Raw genomic sequence first — 20,763 nt, 5'->3', positions numbered from 1 at the left:
CAGGACTTGCTAGGGTTAGAAAGTTGAGTTGAAGGAGATCAAGAGGAGGAGTTAGAAATCTACAGCATAAAAGTTTAAAAAAAATGTTGAGGGGTTTCTTGTCCTCAGGTAGATGAAGGATATTGCTAAAAACAAGGTGTAGTCCTGAGCAAGGGATAAGGAACAAGAGCACCCTCAGCTGCTGTAGAAGAGGTCTGAGGAATACTATGCTTCCAGTAAGGCTGAGGAAGCACTGACAGAGGTGCATTGGGAGGCTGTCAAGGCCCCACAACAAGGGATTATTAGGAACATATTAGATAAACATGGGACAGGACAGAGGCCTAAACAAGTTGTTATTGTTAATCAGCATCGGGAGTGACTGAGACATTCATGTATTTGTTATGTCCCTCAGTAATTTTTTTTCTCTTAGCGCTTATGTGAAAATTGGAACTACTGTTGTCCCCATGGTATGGATGAGTCAGTAGCACAGAGGAACTTAAAGCAATAGCATGGACTCTGCATTATTTATCATATTGCTTTCAGTATTAGAAGATACCTGGGTACAGCCAGATGAAACAATTTAAAAATTTTAATGTTAGCATTATTCCATATCTCTTACAAAAGATTTCTCTTGTGTACTGCAATATCTGGGTGCACATTTAATTAAATATGCTAATGACAGCTTCAGGTAAGAAAGCATTTTTAAGTATGTGAGAAGATACTAAGATTAGTGATTTCTGACCACTTCAGCGTTTTTTTGAAAAATAAATTCCGTAGACATTTTTGAAATTTCAGCTGTGTTGAGTGGTTGCTTATCTGATTCTAATTCAGATCCACGTGAAATTCTTTGGTGGACTTTTATGAGCATATAGATAAATTAATTTTCAATCTAAGCAACCAAATGAATAATGGAAGCCAATGTGCTTTTACTTTTTTTCACGCTGTTTGAATAACTTTACTGCCTTCCTCTTTTTAAAGTAGTAAAGAAGATATTGTGTTCATGCACGAATGTTGCTACTTTTTTGCTAACATGGACAGTTTTACACTGTTTTTTTGTAGATATCAGGGACTAAAGCAAATCTGGTGATCATGTGACTTTTTGTAGTTGGAAATCTAGTTTCTGTACCTATCACATAATTTTTTGAGGTTTTGACACTTGTTTGTGGTCATCCCTTCTCAAGTCAGAGTTCATGTGAAATTAGTCTCTCGATAGCTTGGCAGATAATGTTTGTAGCTTTTGATGCATTCATATAATCCTTTTCAGTCCCAGCTGTAGTAGTTGTATTCCTGTGTAAAGAATATTTGCAGCAATTTTTAGTACTTCTAGATTGGTCAATTCTTTCTTTCTTGCTCTTTTTTGTTTTGTATCAGTTGATCTATCTGTTGCAGAGTGTCCATGAAGTTAAACTATCAAACCCAAGGAGATTTAAAGTTTCTTCAGTTTAAAGGCCAAATTTGACTCTTTGTCTTCCTTTTATAAAAATACCTTGCCTGGCCTTAACAAAAACTACACTCAGGATTTTAAGATTGTCTATCTTGCATGGTTATTCTGAGTCCCTCATGTACCTTAGCATAAGTTACCTTTGCTCCGATGCTGCTTCCTTCGCATGTTACAGCTGTAACAGATAACTCAGCACATTGCAGATATTCTTTCCTTTTATTTTCTTTTTTTTTTTTTTCCCAAGTATAGGACATAAGAGGAATTACTTAAAAAACACTTCTGTTTCACTTCTGTGGCTTTTAAGATCAGTTCCATGGTGAGTATTTTGTGTTGTTGGTTGCAAGATTCAGACATACTCTTCTTTCTTGAGGCAGCAACACAAGAGCTGGTTAGTGACCATGGATGTTTCTAGAGTTCATCCTTTTAAATTTCTGGGGATTATTTTGCCTTTATGGCTGTGACTGAGTGTTGCTACTGCTAGAATAACATTTCTAGTTACAGTAAATTCACGAATACAAGCCGCACTGAGTATAAGCCGCATCGCTGGGTGTTGGCAAACATTTTGTTTTTTGTCCATAAATAAGCCGCACCCGAGTATAAGCCACTCTGTGTTCGCAGCGAGGACCCGCGTGCAACAAAGTTGCCAATTAGTAACAGAACCGCGGCAGGGCGGGGTTTACTGGCTCGGCTTGGGCCATGAGGGCTCGGGGCTGCCGACAGGGCTGGGTGGCCCAGCTCGGAACTGCCACTCGGCGGAGCCACTCGGGGCCGACCGCCGCCACTGCTGGGCTCGGTCACCCCGGCCCGGCACTGCCCCGCGGCGGCAGGGGGGGCACAGAGCCCGCCAGCACCTGCGGTGGCCATGGGAGCCGGGGATGTAGCCTGCCTGCTCCTGCGGCGGCGGCACGCGGGGACGGGAGCCCCCCGAGCCGCGGGGCCAGCAGGAGAGAGCCCCTGCTTCCCCCGAGCTGCGGGGCCAAGCAGAAGAGAGCTGCCCGCCTTCCCCCGAGCCGGAGGACCAGCAGGAGAGAGCTGCCCCTGCCTCCTCTGAGCTGTGGGGCCAGCAGGAGAGAGCTGCCCTGCCTTCCCCCAAGCCGTGGGGCCAGCAGGAGAGAACTGCCCCTGCTTCCCCCGCGCCGTGGGGCCAGCAGGAGAGAGCTGCCCCGCCTTCTCCACCCCCTGTGCTGCCTGCACAGAGCAGCTCCACCCGCCGCGCAACAGAGTATCAATTTGTAACAACCGCGTAAATGCAGGGTTTTACTGGCAGGAGCTCGACTTTACAGTTTGCACTGACTTGGTTTGCACTCCCAGGGTTGAAAATGTCAGAAAATTATTCACATATTGGCCGCACCTGAATAGTAGCCGCATTCCCGGTATGGGAGCAAAATTTTGGTCAAAACAGTGCGGCTTGTATTCGTGAAATTACTGTATCTTTTCCTGTTTGGTTGTGCTCTATGGAAGTTCTTCTCTAGAAGCTTAATATGCAAAAATAAAATTATTCTAGTCAACAAAATACCCATTTTGTTTTAAATTCTGCCTTACCTACTGACAGCAGTGAAAAATTAAAGTTTTTGTTTTTCTTCTTTTCTTGTAATACTTGCAGAAGCAGAAGTTTCTAGTAGATTTATTATGTACTAAACACCCTGCTGCAGCTCAGCATTCCATGTCTGTTCCCTAAGAGTGTTGTACTTGGTTCAGATGTGATCTTTCTTCACAAACATACCTGCTTTACACAAGCTTGTAAAGCTTTGCTCACTTCCAGTCCTGAGCTATCAGTTGCTCCTGCAGCTCTGGCTTAGGGATTTTTTTAGCTTTTTTCCATCAAGGGTATACTGAAAACTGCTCTACACTGCCAGTGCAACTATTAGTCATTGCATGCATTAGTCATTACACTGCAGTCATTAAGTATCTCTTTTGAACCTAAGTATTGAACATGTGCCAATTTTTTGGACCCCATTCCCCACTGTTACGGGCAGAATGGAAGGTTTGGACAATTTACTGGAGAACCCCTCCCACTGAGTTATGAGGTACAGAACTCATTTTCCAAACCATTTGCATGTTAAACTCCTTCTCAAAGAGGCGTCAAGGTATGATTGGATCTAATCTTAGCCCCAGACTTGGCCAACTGTTTATGTTTAAAGTATTGTGCAAGTGCAATTGAACCTTTATGCGACTTTGTCCCACAAGATTAAGATGGCAAATCAAATATACTTAAGTTATTAAAATAATTTATTGATGATCATGATGATAATAATTAGACTAAGAGATCTTTTTTATTTAATACATGGAATTGTTATAACTTCTACTATAGTACACTGTTTAGTGAAGCTATATTGAAGCAACAGAAAAATAATTAAGTAGAAATTGATGGTACTTACCCATGCAAGTGACCATGGGCAAGTCTCTTTTTCTCAGCCTTAAGGAGTAACCTGAAAGGAGAGTGTCCTAGTTTAGGGCAAATTTAAAAAAAACAAACAAACAAACCAACCCCCCAAGACTCCTCCTCCACCACCGCAGAGGGAAAAAAAAAGTGGAAAAAACCTGTTTATTAATTAAACAAAACACTCCCAAAACAAGAGAAGAAAATTAACAACCCCGGATGACAAAAAAACTTTTTCACCGGTGTGAGAGGGTGACAAACTCAGGAAAATCTCTCCTGTGGGTAGTGTCAGTCTCCGGCGCTGGGATGACTGCTGCAGATCTCAGTTGCAGGGTCCTGGTATTCCTCGGTGATCCAAGTTCAGTCCAAACAGGTTCAGAAAGTATACAGAAAGGGAAGGGGGAAAAGAACAAAGAACAGTCCACAGAAAGAGATTGGACTGCCTAACTAATAAGCAAAAACAAACTAAAGCTAGCAAAAGCAAGCAAAGCAAGTGAAAGCAGCTAGCAGCAGCAGCAGCAAGCCTGGGCCAGCAGAGCTAGCCTCCCAAGCACAGACATGGGGGAGGGGAGCCAACTGATAAGTAGACTAAACAAACTTTTCGCTTAAACAGAACACACGATTGGGGATACAAGCCACCATAACGTCACCCCAGGACAGAGAGTCCCACTCAAGGAAGGAAGCTAGACACACAGTCCATCCAAGAACAAGTGTGTCAGAATTCTCTGCCATTGAAAAGAGACTCTTGGCTTTTGTGCTATAAAGTGATTGACAGTCAGATGTATCTGCTATGCAACTTTACTGAACTTATCAGTATACTGTGACTTGTTGGTTCCATTATCAGGAACTCTCTCTGCTGCATCCTTACCAGTGCTATTTTCTGTCAGGAAAGACTGCTCTTCATAGAACAGTATTTAATATTGGGATTGATCAGTCAGGCCAATCTGAGCATTCTTCAACAACAAAAGCAGGGTGACCCCCTCTTCTCCATCAGCACTGATAACTTTAGCAAATAGAGGCAGGCTTGAACTGCTTTACCTTCACTTAGGCAGAGCATCCTAATGGCCCCATAAGCAGATACTATGACTTCGCGTTTCAACTGACATAAAAGCAAACATTCTTCATCAGTTACTTGCTGGGGTCTGGGAGTATACAACTGTTCAACTTCCACAGTTCATTTGATGCATGGTAGTTCATTAAACCTTCTTATTTGGTCGTGTGTGTCTAAACCTGTTTAATTGTTTTAACAATTATTTCAAAGTCTTGATGAGTTTGTAAGAGATTTTTATTTCAGCTAACAGCTTAACTGGACCCCGAGCTGCAGTAGTTTAATTTGCAATGTGTTTTAAGTTGATTTTGGTACAAAAGACTGGAAGTATTCTCATAACAAGTTAATTAGGATAGCTTTAGTTAAACTTCAGTTAATTAGGAGCAAGTTTATGCTAAACTGAATATATTACTTTTATGGTGAAATAAGAACCTATAAGAAAACATAGCCTGAGCCAAGCTGATTGGTGAGAGATAACATTTCCTGATCACAAATACTTAATGTACAGTAATTTCACAATTAAACGCCGCACCATTTTGACTAAAATTTTGGCCCAAACCCAAAGTGCGGCTTATAATCAGGTGCGGCTTATATACAGACAAAGAATAAAAAGTTGCTATTTTAGTTTGGAGGACAGGAGTCTGCTGAGAAAGGCAGGAACTTCTCTTTGAAAAGGAGAATGTAAATCCCCTCCCTCCAAATTATTATAATTTTGAAATCGAGGGGCTTTCAGGCAAAGATATGAGAATTTGGAATAACAGTTCTTTTCTAGGGAAATTAAAATAGAAATACAGTACTACAAAGAAACAGACTCCAAACTCTGACAAAGTCAGAGTACAACCTGACACCCTGTCAGGCAGGGTGTTGGTAGCAGTCCCATTAAATGGTGGTTGCAGTCATCTTGCAGTGACAGATGTGATTCAGTTGAAGCAGTGCTCCTGCAGAAGGTGCAGTTTCCCTCCAGAGGTCCAGTGGTGATGTGGAGAAATCTGGCTTTCCTCTGGAGTCCAGTGGAGAAAGGGCTACCTTAGTGTCCCAAAATCTCTGTTTTTATCTTGGTAAGAAATGTTGGGCTCTTCCCCCTGGCTGGAGCAATTTCCAATGGGATGAAGTAATTTTATCAGTCAGACAGTGGGACTCAATGGGCCATTAGCAGAAAATGACTCGCTGGAGGAAGGATGGGTTGTGAAAAGATAAAGAACAATGCCCCGCCTGGTTTCAATGGATGACCTATTAGCAGAATATCTGCTGTTGAGATAAGGATCACTGTCCCCACCGTCAACAGATGGTGATAGAATAGATATCTTTTATCACACTCTGTGTTGTAATGTGCGGCTTATAATCAGGTGCGCCTTATGTATGGACAAAGAATGAAAAGTTGCTGGCACCCGGAAGTGTGGCTTATACTCGGTGTGACTTATAATCGTGAAATTACTGTATTTATGTATTTTATGTATTTATGTTTTTATGAAATCAAACTGCCACATTCCTTTTGAAATATGTGAAATTTTTGTGAAGATAGTCAAGCACAGTATGCCTTCAAATTTTCAGTTATCTTTCCTTCATCTCTCTGTGCCTTTGTGTGTATAAGTCATTAAACTCTTTTTCTTCAGTATTTACATGTTGCATTGTAAACCACAGTGTGGATTTCCTTCTAAAAGCTTTGCTCTAACTCATCCTAGAACATGGGAAATTACTCTAGCAGGACTGACAGTGTCTACCTTCTGCTTTATGTTGTATGCCTTGTACAGTCTATATTGCTGTTAGATAAACTCCATTCAAGCAGGGAATTTTGGACATTATCTCTGTATTTTTATGTCAATGTAGGAAGAACATTCTTCAGTTCTTGGATGCTGAAAGAGATGTCTCAGTGGTCAAAAGTAGCTTCAAGCCAGGAGATGTAATTCATTATGTACTGGACAGACGTCGCACTCTAAACATTTCTCAGGATTTGCACAGCCTTCTCCCTGAAGTTTCCCCAATGAAAAATCGCCGATTTAAAACCTGTGCAGTTGTTGGGAATTCTGGCATCCTTCTAAAGAGTGGTTGCGGAAAAGAGATTGATAGCCATGACTTTGTAATAAGGTAAGTTTTTATCTGCTGTTGAAGATGCAGGCTACTATGCTTCTTGGAGAAAAGGTGGGACAACTGTTTTAATCTGAGGTACGTATTACAGGCATTATCTGAAATTAATCTGAAACAGTATCCATCAACTTATGATTCCCCAAATTTAAATTCATGTCTTTATTACTGACAAGAAGATTATTTTTACAGTAAAAATAAAACAAGGGAGAAAGTTTTTCATTTCTGAATTTTACTTTTTGCTCTCCTTATTCCAGACAAAATTATTCTTGTAGAGGTCTTGGTAGAATAAATGAGAAATAGTTTCTCTTTTAAAAATACTCTTTTTTAGCTTTTGGTCAGCACAGATGGCCTTTTATAAAATTACTACATTGTTTTTGTGTGCATGCAGTAAAATTTCAGTGTGGTGTATTGATGCTAAACCAGGATGCCACTGAGGTAGCTGGAAGTCACACCTAATATATTCCTTCACTTTGGTTTAAGAGTCTATTCTTGCAGTTTGGGGGAAAAATGATGTTTCACTTTGTATTTGATCTTCAAACATACACAATAGAGGACCTTTGGATTTCGTGTATCATATCAAAGCTGACCTCATTTGACATCTTGGCATTTTGTAGAAAATGCTGAGCAAGAGATGGGTAGTTTTGCTTTTGAAGCAGAAGTTTCAATTTATTTGGTTTGAGAAGGGTGAAAGGACAGACAACAAGAGGGTTGTATCAGAAAGCAATATAGAAGTATTAGTCATTGTGAGTTATTTGTTTTTTCTTTTTTCACCTTGAAGAATGATGGTGATAGTAAATACTGAAAGGACATGGAAAAGAAAAACAACAGTTTTGCAGTACTTAAATAAAAGAATAATATATGTGAGTTTTGTATTTAATTTGAAAGTTATTTTAACAAGTTGCAACTGAAGCGATAACACACTTCTCTTTCATTTTCCTCATTAGTCTTACTTGCACCACTAGTTATTCAAATTAGCATCCTTACTTACTGCAGAGGAAATCCTGTTGCCTTGCTAAGGCGTAGTGACCTGATTCAGGAACGGCACGGCGACCCATTCCAGGGCCACTCGGTCCATATGTTCACAGACACCAATTTGGTAGATGTCAAATTGTGTTTATTAAAAGGTTACAGGGGTTTTTATAACTTGGGCAGTCGGCATCGTTTCCTTCTGCTCACGTCCGGCTGGGTGCGGCCAGCTGCTGAGCAGGGGTTAGACAGCTTCGACTGCAGAGGGGAGGGGTCCTATCTACCTGTACAGCTCGATGTCTTCCACACACCTATCCCTAATTCTCCACATTTCCCCCCTCCCTCATGATTAGTAAAAAACGTATAAAATGTAAATGTTATAAAAGCACAAAGGTTAATAAAACTGGTATAAAAATTGTAAACATGTTAGTAACAGGCCTGCCTCAAAGCAACTGTTGGTGTTCAACAAACAGAGCATTAACCTTTTCTAAACGCTTCTTAACAAACAACACCAATTTGTTTAATATGCAAGGCCCAAAGATCAGAGTTAGTAGGATTAGAGTGAGAGGGCCTATTAGGGTGGAAACTAGGGTGGTGAGCCATGGGGACCGATTGAACCATGACTCGAACCATCCCAGCTGAGCTTCTTTTTCCTTTGGGTTTGCTGGCATCTTGGGCGGTGCCAGGCTACTGGATGGTTTGTCTCTTCAGGTAGTGGGGTGTACGAGTTGCGGGGGCGTCTGATGATCTGGTCCTGCAAATAGAATCTCACAACTCTCATTAGTTTTACTCTGAAGGTCTAGTTTGATAGATTTTAGTGGACACTGTTTAATTTCACCATCTTTTTTAACGGCTGCATACCCTCGCCCCATGAGCACTAGTCTCCACCCTTGCTCCCACTCCCCTAGTTCATTTTTAATTATAACCAGTGGGCCTTTCTCTAGTGCTCGGGTGGCCCAGTGTCTCTGGGCAAGTTTCCTGCCTTTCTCGCCCCTTTTTTTGTTTTTGAAATTACAACAGAGGAAAAACGTGCATTTTGAATTACCTTAGTTTGGTGAAAATTATAATTGTTGATATTTTACAATTCTATTTTAGTGTTTAATATTGTTCAAGAATTTTCCTTTTAAATGATAACTTAGGAGAATCTTCTCCAGATAAGATTCTTCATGTTTATTTCAAAGGAAGAGGTTTTAACTTTTACTAGGCTAAATCAACCAGTCCAAATTACTTGCTTTCAATTTTAACTCAGAAATATCTGAATTTTATAATTTTCTCCCTTTGTCAGTCCATTCCAATCTGGCCACAATTGAAATAGACTGAGAGGGTTTTGATAGTAAACATTCTTTTGCTTAGCTAATATTCCAACCTGACCAGGGCTGAAATATTAGACTAGGCAAAATATTTTTCTATTATATTTTTAAATTAAACTTTTACTCAGTTTTGAAAAGTGATAGAAAAATATCCAATTTTAATTTGACAATGAAATATTTTCCACTAAACTAATTCACATAATTTTGATTCCTTAAACTTATAATATTAAAGGAAGTAACATCTTAAAGTTTTTCTGGATGGCTAATAATATATAATGCTAGTGCAATGTATACAAACAACATTAACAAGCAGTGTGGTGCCAACTTCAATATACATTTAAGAGACATTAACATGTATTTGCTGCATTGATAAAACACGTTTTTAGCAACTGCAAGAGAACAAGGCAAATATTAAATTAGTAAAGTTTGCAAAATGTACAGGCTTTAACAAATTTAGTTTTGGGATGGGTAAAGCAGCTGTTGAACTTTCCTGAGGGCAAACATCGCTTGGATTAATGTCTTTAAGTTTTCAAGTTTTTATTTTTATTTGGTGGATATTTTTTAAAGGTTTTTTCTACATTCTAATTTGTGTAGGTGTTTGAGTCCCACATTTTGCTTGAGATGGTGGCTTTTCGTCTGATTGTGGCTGTTTGGAAATGATACTTGGTTGCAAACATTCTCTTTTTAAATCTTTGTGTTTTTCTCCCTTATAGCTTAATGAAAGGTTAGTGTGTAAATGTTTATTTCCTGGGGAGAAATTTCTTTGTCCCTATGGATGCTGGGTATTGATTAAACTAGATAGTTTTTCTCCCTCTTTTCTTAGCAACTTGCAGTTTTCAGTTGGATATGTAAATGAATTTGAAAGTGTGATGACTACTTTGGCTTCGGAGATCACAGCAGGATCAGATGGAGCTGGAGCTGTTTCTGGCTTTTTGGTAACATTAAGTTGTTTTGTATTATTTTTCTGGATGTCCTGGGTATTTTCTTGTACAGCGATTTCTTGAAATTGATCCACTTTCGATTTTTGATACAAAGAAACAATTGCAGTAGAATTGAAACTAGAGGTTTTCTGAGCTGGAGAGTTTTTCGGAGCTATGGTGTTTTCCCTTCCTGGTTCCGGTGGCTTTTCAAGGTGCTCCTGGGTATTTGTGGAGTGCTGTCGGGGACTTCTTTCTCTGGGCAGCTGTGGGCAGAGGTTTCCATGGTGATACCGGGCAGAGGTTTCCATCGTGACTTGGGGCAGAATGACACCTTCTTTCTCTGCCGATGACGCGCCCTACAGAGGCTGTGTCAGGGTCGGGACCCCTCTCCTCTGAGGCTGGACCGTGACCGGGAGCACCACCCAGCTGGAGCTCGACTCGGAGCCAGAAGTCGACTGATTGGATGTTTCCGGGCTCCAGAGCCTTTTTCTCGGGCTTCGACCCCGCCTCTTTCTCGTAGTTTCAGGCCATTTCTTCCCCCTGGGTTCACCCTACCTCCTGCTGGGGGAGGTTCTTGTCTTATAAGGACATTATTTAAAACGAGCGCTTTGATTGGTCTTAAGCCCCTTTTTGGGAGTCATCCCTCCTTCCTGCTCACCTGCGCTGTTCGGCGAACCTTCAGCATTTCCACCACCCGTGTCAGCGCCCCTCCCATCTTCACAAGGTTCAGTGTCATTTTTGAACATGTGTGGCGGCAGCATTTTTGCAGCCCCTTTGGGCTCTGATGTTATAACGGCGTTCCGCACCTCCTCCGCTAGCCCATGCCGGAACGACCGCACTCACTCCCCTCCCTCAGATGGTGAGTCCGGCCCCAGTGGCTGCGGACATGGGTCTTGCGACCATGTGTCCATGCGTTCAGTGGAATCGACCTCATCCGCGGTCTGTGTAGTCACCTCAACCCCAGCCGCGGTGTAGTCAATAAACAAGTTCGCGCAACCTTCCAGGTCTCCTGCTCTTGCTGAGCCTTTTGTAGAGCCTATACTACTCTACCCCATGATTTAAGTTTTTCCCCTGAGCCTGAGGACATGGTTTCCTCAGCTAGGGCTGCCGTGCACTTTTCCCATATCACCGGATGAAGTATATCAACCGGGCAATCTATAACCCCTATCTTTAACAGTCTCGGCACTGCAAGAATAAAGTCCTTGAGCTTACAATCAATACCCCACTGCCTATGAATTTCATTTACGGCCTGCGTGAGAGCTTCCATCCTTCTCACTGGTCTCGGGGCGTCGTCCCCGCTGCGCTGGTCCAGCTGCACAGCCGCCCTTCACCCGTCCAGGCGATTCCTCAAACCCGGACAATAATAGCGTCCCGGGTTTCGGCACCACTTGTTGCCTTCCTAAGGCATAGTGACCTGGTTCAGGAACGGCACGGCGACCCATTCCAGGGCCACTCAGTCCATGTGTTCACAGACACCAATTTGGTAAATGGCAAATGGCATTTATTAAAAGGTTACAGGGGTTTTTATAGCTTGGGCAGTCGGCATCGTTTCCTTCTGCTCATGTCTGGCTGGGTGCGGCCGGCTGCTGAGCAGGGGTTAGACAACTTTGACTGCAGAGGGGAGGGGTCCTATCTACCTGTACAGCTCGATGTCTTCCGCACGTCCATCCCTAATTCTCCACAAAATCCAAAAGTAATTACCACAGTTTTAAAATGCATTTAGCCTATGGCATGCTTTTGTATTGTCTCTGAGATTAAATGTGATTAATTTAACAGGATATCTTGGTTTTGAACAAATTTAGGAGGAAACTTTCTGAAAGGGTATTTTGTTTAATGAAGAGTAGGTTTTAGCAACTTTTTTTACAGGCCCTTAAGGTTTCTTAAGGTTCAAAAGGATCTTTTGGGAGAAAGTTAAAAAATTATTTTTGTAACAAGCAAGTTGTTTACAGGTATGAAAAGAATGAATAATGTTAAATAATAAAACTTTTTGCTGCTTTTAAGAGATTCAGAGTTTTTTCTATATGTGTGGTTCAGTCTTTTTCTGAGTGCACATCCAACCCCTGGGCCGCAGTGTGGGGGGCTCCTGGGCGATGTTTTGATGTTTTGGATTGGAGAAAAGTTGAATAGTTCTAGAAGATGAAGCTACAGTTCCAGGAAAAATGTCTACTTCATTTAATGAATGAAAATCTACCTTAAAAGGCAAAGAAATTACTTAACCTCTTTTTCTTTGGAGAGAAAAAGCTGTGAGTTGGGAAAAACTGTGAGTCTTATCTCTGTGTTTTTAAACACAGTCGATGAAAAAATTTTATCTCTTCGCTTTCCTCTTTCTCTCTCTCTGGGCTTAATTTAAAGCTATGGGGCCTATTTTTGGGCACAAGCAGGTGATAGGTGTGATAATTGATACAAGATTCGTGTTAATCATAAAAGTATTGGGATTTGTATAAACCAAAATACAAAGATCTGAAATGAAGTGTGGAGCCTTGATGGAGGAATTATTAAATCATTCTGTTTTAATCCCCTTGTCATGAATATTATGTTTCTAAATAATTTGTATCTACTGCAACTTTGTAAAGTCAGACTTTCCAATAGTCTGATTGATTTTGCAAAATCATACTTCCTGCCTTTGTTTTATCAATGACTGCCTATCTACAAGACCAGGACTTCCCAATTTCTGGCAGTTTTACCAAGACCAGGTGGTTATCTATGGGACTGACTTCTAGAGATGTTCACATGGATGTCTATTTCAACTACCACTGTTTGTCTGGAAAAATTATGACATCAAGAAAACAAAAATTATTGATAACCATGAGAGACCACACTATAAGAAGAAGCTGCCAACAGAGATTTGATGGAACATGGAGTAGGTGGTGACCACTGATTTCTCCTCAGAGCTGCTGTGCTATCTAAATTTTGCTACAAATTGAGACTTTTGTTTCTCATTTATAACATAGGGAATACAATAACATCACTCCAGGACACAAGACTACAGAAAGAATTAGATACTAGATTTTCTAGATTAATATTTTCATAGAGAAGGTAAAGTACACACTCTATTTTAAATCATGTGTTGAATTCCTTTGCAGTCATCCCCATGCTGTTCCACATGTTTTAACTTGCCATGAAACTAGGTGATGATATCTGATAGGAGGTTTTTACTAATTCAACTACACAGAGGAAAGATAATATTCTAAAGGCTTGATGAATCTTAATAGGAGCAGTAGGAGGTTACTGTTGCTAATCAATTCATTAGACTGGAGAGAGATGCGGGTGTTCTGTGAAGATGGTGAGGAACTGGAACATGCTGCCTAGAGAAGCTGTGCATATTCCATCCCTGGAAGTGTTTGTTTAAGGCCAGGTGGGATGGGACTCTGAGCAAGATGGTGTAGTGAAAGATGTCCCTGACAATGGTGGTAGGTTTAGAACTAGATAATCTTTAAGGCCACCTTTCAAACCACACCATTCTATGATTCCATGAAACATCTTTTATATGGTATGACAGTTAAAGTGATCTGTGTAACAACTAGTGAGTCAGACATATATTCTGAATAATAGTGTCTAATCTTTTGGGAATAACATACTTGGCCCTCCTTCCTATAAGGAGTTTCGATGCGGTGACTTTTTAATTTTTTTTTTATTTACAAATGAAAGTTAAGATGCTTTAGAATTTACATATTATAATTTAAACTGTATTATATTTATTTATTGAAGTTTCAATGCATATATAGTTATATAGCATCTGTTTAAATAGCAAGGAATTAGTTTGCAACTGAAGTTAAAGAAAAAAAAGGAATCGTTCGTCAGAGTTAGTTTCCTACATTCCTCATCTTCCATTTAGAAAAAGTTATGCATCATTTGATACATAATCACATGGTGTACAGTAATTTCATGACCATGAGGCGCATTGGACTATAAGGCACACCCCCCCAAGAGCCGGCACATTTCGCAACTTTGTACATCATATAAGGTGCACCGTACTATAGGCACACCTTTTTTTTGCTGCAATGATCTGTGCCACGCGCAACAAAGTAACGAATTAGTAACGGAATCCCGCAATCGTGGAGTTTACCGGCATGCACTCAATTTACAAACATTTTTCACAGATTGGTGTAGCCTTTAAACGCAGCACCAAACGTCCTCCCTGTCCACAGGGCCCGGCACTTCCACCCACCCCCAGCGCCGACTGGCAATGCAGGGCTCGGGGTGGCAGTGGTTTGGTGCAGCTTGGGGCCATGGCCGCGGCGGGGGCTGACGGTGCTGTTTACGGGGCTGCAGTGGCGGTGGCGGCTGGCGCTGCTTACAGGGCCACGGCGGCGCCGCTTATGGAGCTGGCGGCGCTGTTTACGGGACCGCAGTGGCGACAGTGGCCGGCGCTGCTTTCGGGACCGCGGCGGCGCTTGCAGGATTGGAGGCGCTGTTTACGGGGCCACAGGGGTGGCGGCGGCCAGTGCTGCGTATGGGGCCAGTGGCGCTGTTTATGGGGCTACAGCAACGGTGGTAGCCAGTGCTGCTTACAGACCGGCGACGCTGTCTATGGGACCAAAGAGGCGGCAGTGGCCGGCACTGTTTACGGGGCCACAGTGACGGCGCCGCTTACGGGGCCAGCGGAGCTGCTTACAGGGCTGCAGTGGTGCTGCTTACGGGGCCGGCAGTGCTGTTTATGGGGCCACAGTGGTGGCGGTGGCTGGTGTTGCTTTTGGGGCCGGCGGCGCTGTTTACGGGGCCGGCAGCGCTGTTTATGGGGCTACAGCGGCAGTGGCAGCCGGTGCTGCTTTTGGGGCCACAGTGGCGCCGCTTACGGGGCTGGCGGCACTGTTTACAGAGCCGGCAGCGCTGTTTATGGGGCCAAAGTGGCGGTGGTGGCTGGTGCCGCTTACGGAGCCAGCAGCGCTATTTTCGGTGCTTTCCCACGGTGCTTTCTTGCTGCTTTTCGGTGCTTTCCCGCAGCGTTTTCTTGCCGCTTTTCAGCACTTTCCCACGACGCTTTCTTGCCGCTTTCCGGCGCTTTCTCGTGGCGCTTTCCCACGGTGCTTTCTCGCCGCTTCTTGGTGCTTTTCCGTGGTACTTTCCCACGGTGCTTTCTCGCCGCTTTTCAGCGCTTTCCCGTAGCGCTTTCTCACCGCTTTTCGATGCTATCCTGCAGCACTTTCTCACCGCTTCTTGGCACTTTCCCACGGCGCTTCTTGGCGCTTCCTCCCGGCCGCGCCGCTTCCCCCTGCTTCTTTCCAGCCGGCGGCCGCACCAGTTCCCGGTTTCCCCCACCCGGCAGCCGCAGCTCCCACAGTTCCCGACTCCCCCTGCACGGCCGCAGCTCCCGCGGGTCCCGACTCAGCTCACAGATCGCACTTCCAGCTTCACAAATTTCCAAACTTTGCACATCATATAAGGCGCACCGGACTATAAGGCGCACCGGACTATAAGGCATGCTTCCGAGTTTGGGGAAAAATTTTAGTCAAAAGAGTGTGCCTTATAGTTGTGAAATTACTGTAATTATGAAGTTCTGCAGTGCTTCATAAACACTTACCTCTATCACTGTTAGGGTTCTGGTGTTAAAATGTACCATGATACTGTTAATCTTTTTACTTTTATGTGATCTCTCTAGAAGTCAGATATCCTCACTTACGTGCCACGTGATGATATTGTCAAAGGAAGTTACTGAATGTATCCAGGTGTATAGGCTGGTGAAGGACAGTTTTGTAGAATCTTGTGATGCCAAGTGCATTATGCATATGTGCGTAACTGCTAGGAGTAGTTCTTATGTTAGAGTTAATGCTAACAATATTATTAATTTAATGATAAAACTGACGGTGAAGGTCTGTGACAATGATGAGGACACAATAGATTAATGGTAGTGTGAAGGTGCTAATAATAACGGACAAACACACAGAACAAGATTAGTGAAGTCATGCCTATTTTGGCAGTAGAAAATGTGGTCTATCTAATTAAAATTGGAAGAAAGGAAACTCTTTACTATTAAAAAAATCGCAAACTGTGATGACTATGAACTATTTTCTGTTTCCTGCATACCTTTTCTTTTTACCTCTCATGCTTTTAGACCCCATTAGGAGCTGTTGATCTGTGTGCCCCTGCTACTCTCTTCTAGTGCTGGGCTTATGTGTACTGCATTTTGATCTTATACCCAGAGAGAGTCTGAAGCATTCCAAAATATCTGATTAGATGAATAAATACATCTTATTCTCACTTTGTCTGCACTTTCTCATGATGAAATTATTAAGACAGGGCTGAGTTAACTGTTGAATCTTACAGAGCATATGAACTTATTATTATAAGTGGTATATTTTGATATGCAGTGGTTATGTAGGAGTTTCTGAGAAACGCAGCTGTATTTTGGGCAAGAGTAAAATAACAATACTGAACATTGCCGAGTAATAACTTGGAATTACTTCTGGAGACTAATGTGTATCAAACAGTTCAGCTTTGGGTTCAGAATCTGAACAATATCAAAAATCAGAATAAGCAGTTTTATTTTTTATTTTTAAATAAAAAGTGAAGCTTTTTCAGTAGGTTAGGGCTGGTCTGACAAGGAACAGCCATGAGACAATATTATTTGTTTCTTTCTTTGGATTGAAGTGCCTAGTTTATATGTTACAACTTTTCTTTTCCCATTGGAGTTTTTTTCCTGGTAACTCTGCCAGCATTTAGGAACCAAATGGATATTTTTGCCATCACTGGTGATAAAATTTTGGTGGGAAAATGCAGGTCTATTTTTCCAGCATACTTTGACTTTCATTTTTTAACTTGACCATCCTTGTGGTTAGTGAAGTTGACATGAAAAATCTTGTCCTTTTTTTTTTTCCTTTTGAGATGAAAGAATACATCCTTTAATGCATGTCTTGGTTTGCTCTGTATGTAGGTGATGATAATCTGTTTTGATTTTCTCTCTAGTGTATTGATTTTTGTGGGCACTTGTGATATGCAGAAGCAAGCATCATATATGGTATGAGCAGAAGACAGCAGATATGGTCAGGCAGAAGAAAAGGACAGACTTAATCATACCATGGAGGTGTGGTATCTTATTTTAGCAAAACACTTTAATAATAAGAAATTACTAGTAGCTTCATTAATGTGTGTTGTTCCTTCATGTTCTAGGGAAAAAGCATGGTAAATTTGTCAGAATAAAGATATTTAGAATAGTAATTTACCTATGTTCTGGAACTTGTTTTTTGTAATTCGTACCAGCTTTTATCTCCAAATATTTTTTAGTAGACCTTGTTTGGACCATGGCCATCCTGCCAAGTAGAGCTAAATCCTTGGAGCCAGAAGATCTGTTGAAAGCAAAGTTGCCAATTTAACACACATATTTTAAAGCATGAGTCTTCTTCTAAAAATAACATGTGAATACATCATGACTAGCTCATTAGACTTATTTCAGAACTCAGATGTGGCAGCTCTATTTTCGTCTTCTGTTTCTTCCTTAAACTTGTCACACTACTTTGAAACATTAAATGAAAACAGAAGAAATCTATCATCTTTCAAAGTTCTTGCTCAGGGATTTGCATGTATGAGAAAGAGGAGCAGTAGTGGAATTGTTCCAGTCAACCAGGTGTGGGTGGTCTTGACTCCTGTAGCCACATCTTAGGGTTGTTGGGGGGTTTTTTAAAAAGGAATTAGTCCTTAAGCAGGTGATTTAGGAGGATATTTAAGGGCAGAAGTCTAGAATGCTCAGGAAATGCCTGTCGAAAGTGACTTCTCTATACTCATATACAAATGATCATGGACTCTAAAGAGGCTGCTTAAATAAATACATGTCCTGTGAGCATCCAAATGTAGAGCATTTGGATAGGGTTAGCCTGAAAGTTCTTATAACTGTCCTGAGAAAAAAGGATACTTATTCCTATTGTTGATAATACGGAACCTTTAATTTGGTAGTTTTCTGAACAGTTGGATACTCAGGAACACTGCTTTTTTTTCCTCTTTGACTCTTAAGAGGTGAAAAGGTTCAGAACAGTCTTCATCTAAATAACTTCCTTTTTAGCTGTTCTCCATTTTGGAAAGTTCAAACTACTGTTGCTTTCTACATTCCATTCTAACAGCTCCAAAGTGCTTCTCCAAAACAATGAAAACCATTTTTTCCCCAAATTTATTGCAAGGTTAATAAAATTTTTTAACCCTTTCTGTCTTCATAAGGTTGCAGATTTTTTAAAATTTTCTGTTACCAGATTTATAACAATTCTGTATATTTTCATAATTGCCCTATTGAGTATGCTTTTTATAGATAGTAATGTGTGATGGTATTTTCACATTAAAAAGCTAAGGTACAGTGTTCAGGATATGTCTAATTTCCATTTCTTAGTTTTTCATGCATTAAAATATAATTTTCAATGCTTCACTGTTGTAGCTTCTGTGGGGTTTTTAAAAAAAAAAGTTTAAAAAACGCAAAAGGCTTTCAGTGATAGAAATTCATTGCTTTATTTTCTTGTTAAAGGAATAGCAGCAAAGATCCGCGCTACGTGCAACAAAGTAACGAAATAGTAATGGAATTGTGCGATCACGGGATTTACTGGCTTGGTCCGGGGTCAGGCAGGCTCAGCGCCGCTCGGGGCTGCTGCTGGTGCCAGGCACCCGAGCTGCACGGCAGTGCCAGGCACCCGAGCTGCGCCACTGTGCTGGGAGCCCGAGCCACCCCGCGGTGCCAGGAGCCAAGCTACCCTGCAGAGCCAGGAGTCCAAGCCGCACCACGATACCAGGTGCCCAAGCTGCACTGCTGTGCCAGGAGCCTGTGCCGTGCCGCGGTGCCGGGAGACTGCTGCACCACTGTGCAAGGTGTCTGTGCCCCACTGTGTTGCCGGGAGTCCGTGCCCCGCCATGGTGGAAGGAGTCCATGCCCTGCCATGGTACTGGGAGCTCATTCCGCCCCGCATTGCCGGGCAACTCTGCCACGTGGCGGTGCCGGGCGCCTGTTCCCTACCATGCTGCTGGGAGCCCAAGCAGCGCTGGGATGCTGGAAGCCTGTTCCACCCTGCGTTGCTGGGCAACTCTACCACGCAGCAGTACTGAGTGCCTGCGCCCCACCACCATGCTGGGAGCCCGTGCCGCCCCGCGCTGCCGGAAACCCGAGCCATGCCGGGGTTCCGGAAGCCCATGCTACCCCACATTGCCAGGCGACTCTGCTGCGCTGCTGTGCCTGGCACCTGTGCCCCGCCACTGTACCGGGAGCCCGTGCCACGCTGCAGTGCTGGGAGCTTGTGCCCTGCCACAGTGCCGGGAGCCCATGCTGCCCTGTGGTTCCGGGAGCCCGAGCTGCGCTGCAATGCTAGGAGCCCAAATCACTCGGCAGTGCCACGGCAGTGCCGGCTTCCCCCACGGCTCTCTTGGCTCGCACTTCCGGGTTGGCAAATTTCGCAAGTTTGTACATTATATAAGGCGCACCGAACTGTAAGACGCACTTCTGGGTTTGGACCAAAATTTTAGTCAAAAGGGTGCGCCTTATTGTCGTGAAATCACTGTATGTTTCAGAAAGGTTTAATGTGTCTGCTGGCAACAATCTTATTTTCATTTTTTGTCTTCTCAGAATGTATATGATTATTATTGTATAACGGATATTTTTGGCTTTGCTCTACTGAGAGACAATATTAATGAAACACAGCATCAGTATAGAGCACTTTTTTCCTGTGGCTTTATAGTGTTTTTAGAATTTATTTCAACTTGTAAACATCAAGTACACCAATTGTTAGAGGATTAAGATGTGTGCAGATTCATGACCATTTCTTGCATTATTCTGCTGTAGGTAGAATATTCTTCTGGTTCTCAAAAATGGAAATTATAGTCGTTTTACTTGAGGAAATTTTGATGGCTTTTATTTAAAATTAACTTGGAATATGGTCTATGAATACTATGTACTGGACCTTTGTATTCATATACATTGTCTATATACTTAGTGACAAAGCAAGTTGAACTGAATCTCTGTGAAATAACTGACTTCTCATTTGAGCATATTTTGTGATTTTGATAGCATTATTTTCTTTTTTAAGCTTTGCTGTCAAAAAGACGATGTATGTTATGCATGTTTGGGCCATAGAGATGGCACAGCAATTCCAGGGATGATCACCCAGTTTGATGAAAGTGAGATATAGGAGCACCTACTCCATTACTCATTCTTTTCTCATTGCATATATCTCCAGCCATTAGCAGTTTTTTCCCCACAATTTCTCTTGATGTATCCCACTGTAACAAGTACAGTAATTTCACGAATACAAGCCGCACCAATTTGACCAAAATTTTGGTGGAAACCCGGAAGTGCGGCCAATATTCCGGGGCGGCTAATACATTAACAAAATTCTAAAAGCTGCCAACACGGAAGTGAGAGCCTGCGGCAGCCCCAAGCCAAGCTGGAGCCCGGCCGGCCCCGGCTGAGGTGGGAAAGCCTGGCAGAGGCGGGGCCAGCAGTGTGGGGGGCGGGCGGCAGAGCCTGAGCCAGCAGGGCGGGGCGGGGGGGGCGGCAGAGCCCGGGCCAGCAGGGCAGGGGAGCCCGGGAGAACTGGGGCTAGCAGTGCAGGGGAGCATGGCAGAAGCAGGAAGGCCGACGGGTGGGGCTGCCTGGCAGCGGGGGAAGCCCAGCAGAATCGGGACCAGCAGCGTGGGGGAGCCCGGCAGTGCGGGGGCCTGCAGTGCCGGCC

The 20,763-nt window shown here is 42.7% G+C and overlaps 1 protein-coding gene across 15 annotated transcripts in view; it reads left to right on the top strand.

The window, feature by feature from the left end:
* The window catches only part of ST8SIA4 (ST8 alpha-N-acetyl-neuraminide alpha-2,8-sialyltransferase 4), a 105,696-nt gene that overhangs the window by 19,148 nt on the left and 65,785 nt on the right, over positions 1-20,763 (top strand). For 13 of the 15 annotated variants that reach the window (XR_004420693.1, XR_004420692.2, XM_033085022.1 and 10 more), the window contains exon 3: positions 6,676-6,933. Coding sequence is in view for 13 of the 15 variants with exons in the window: in XM_033085022.1 (XP_032940913.1) it covers positions 6,676-6,933 (258 nt within the window). In the remaining 2 variants the exon portion in view is untranslated. Of the gene's footprint in view, positions 1-6,675; positions 6,938-18,572; positions 20,340-20,763 lie in introns of those variants that run through there. The other 2 variants (XM_033085019.2, XM_042780179.1) reach the window with 2 other exon arrangements.

This window comes from Catharus ustulatus, chromosome Z, assembly GCF_009819885.2.
Source record: "Catharus ustulatus isolate bCatUst1 chromosome Z, bCatUst1.pri.v2, whole genome shotgun sequence".
Taxonomy (NCBI): domain Eukaryota; kingdom Metazoa; phylum Chordata; class Aves; order Passeriformes; family Turdidae; genus Catharus; species Catharus ustulatus.
This window is presented reverse-complemented; position numbering and strand designations above follow the sequence as displayed.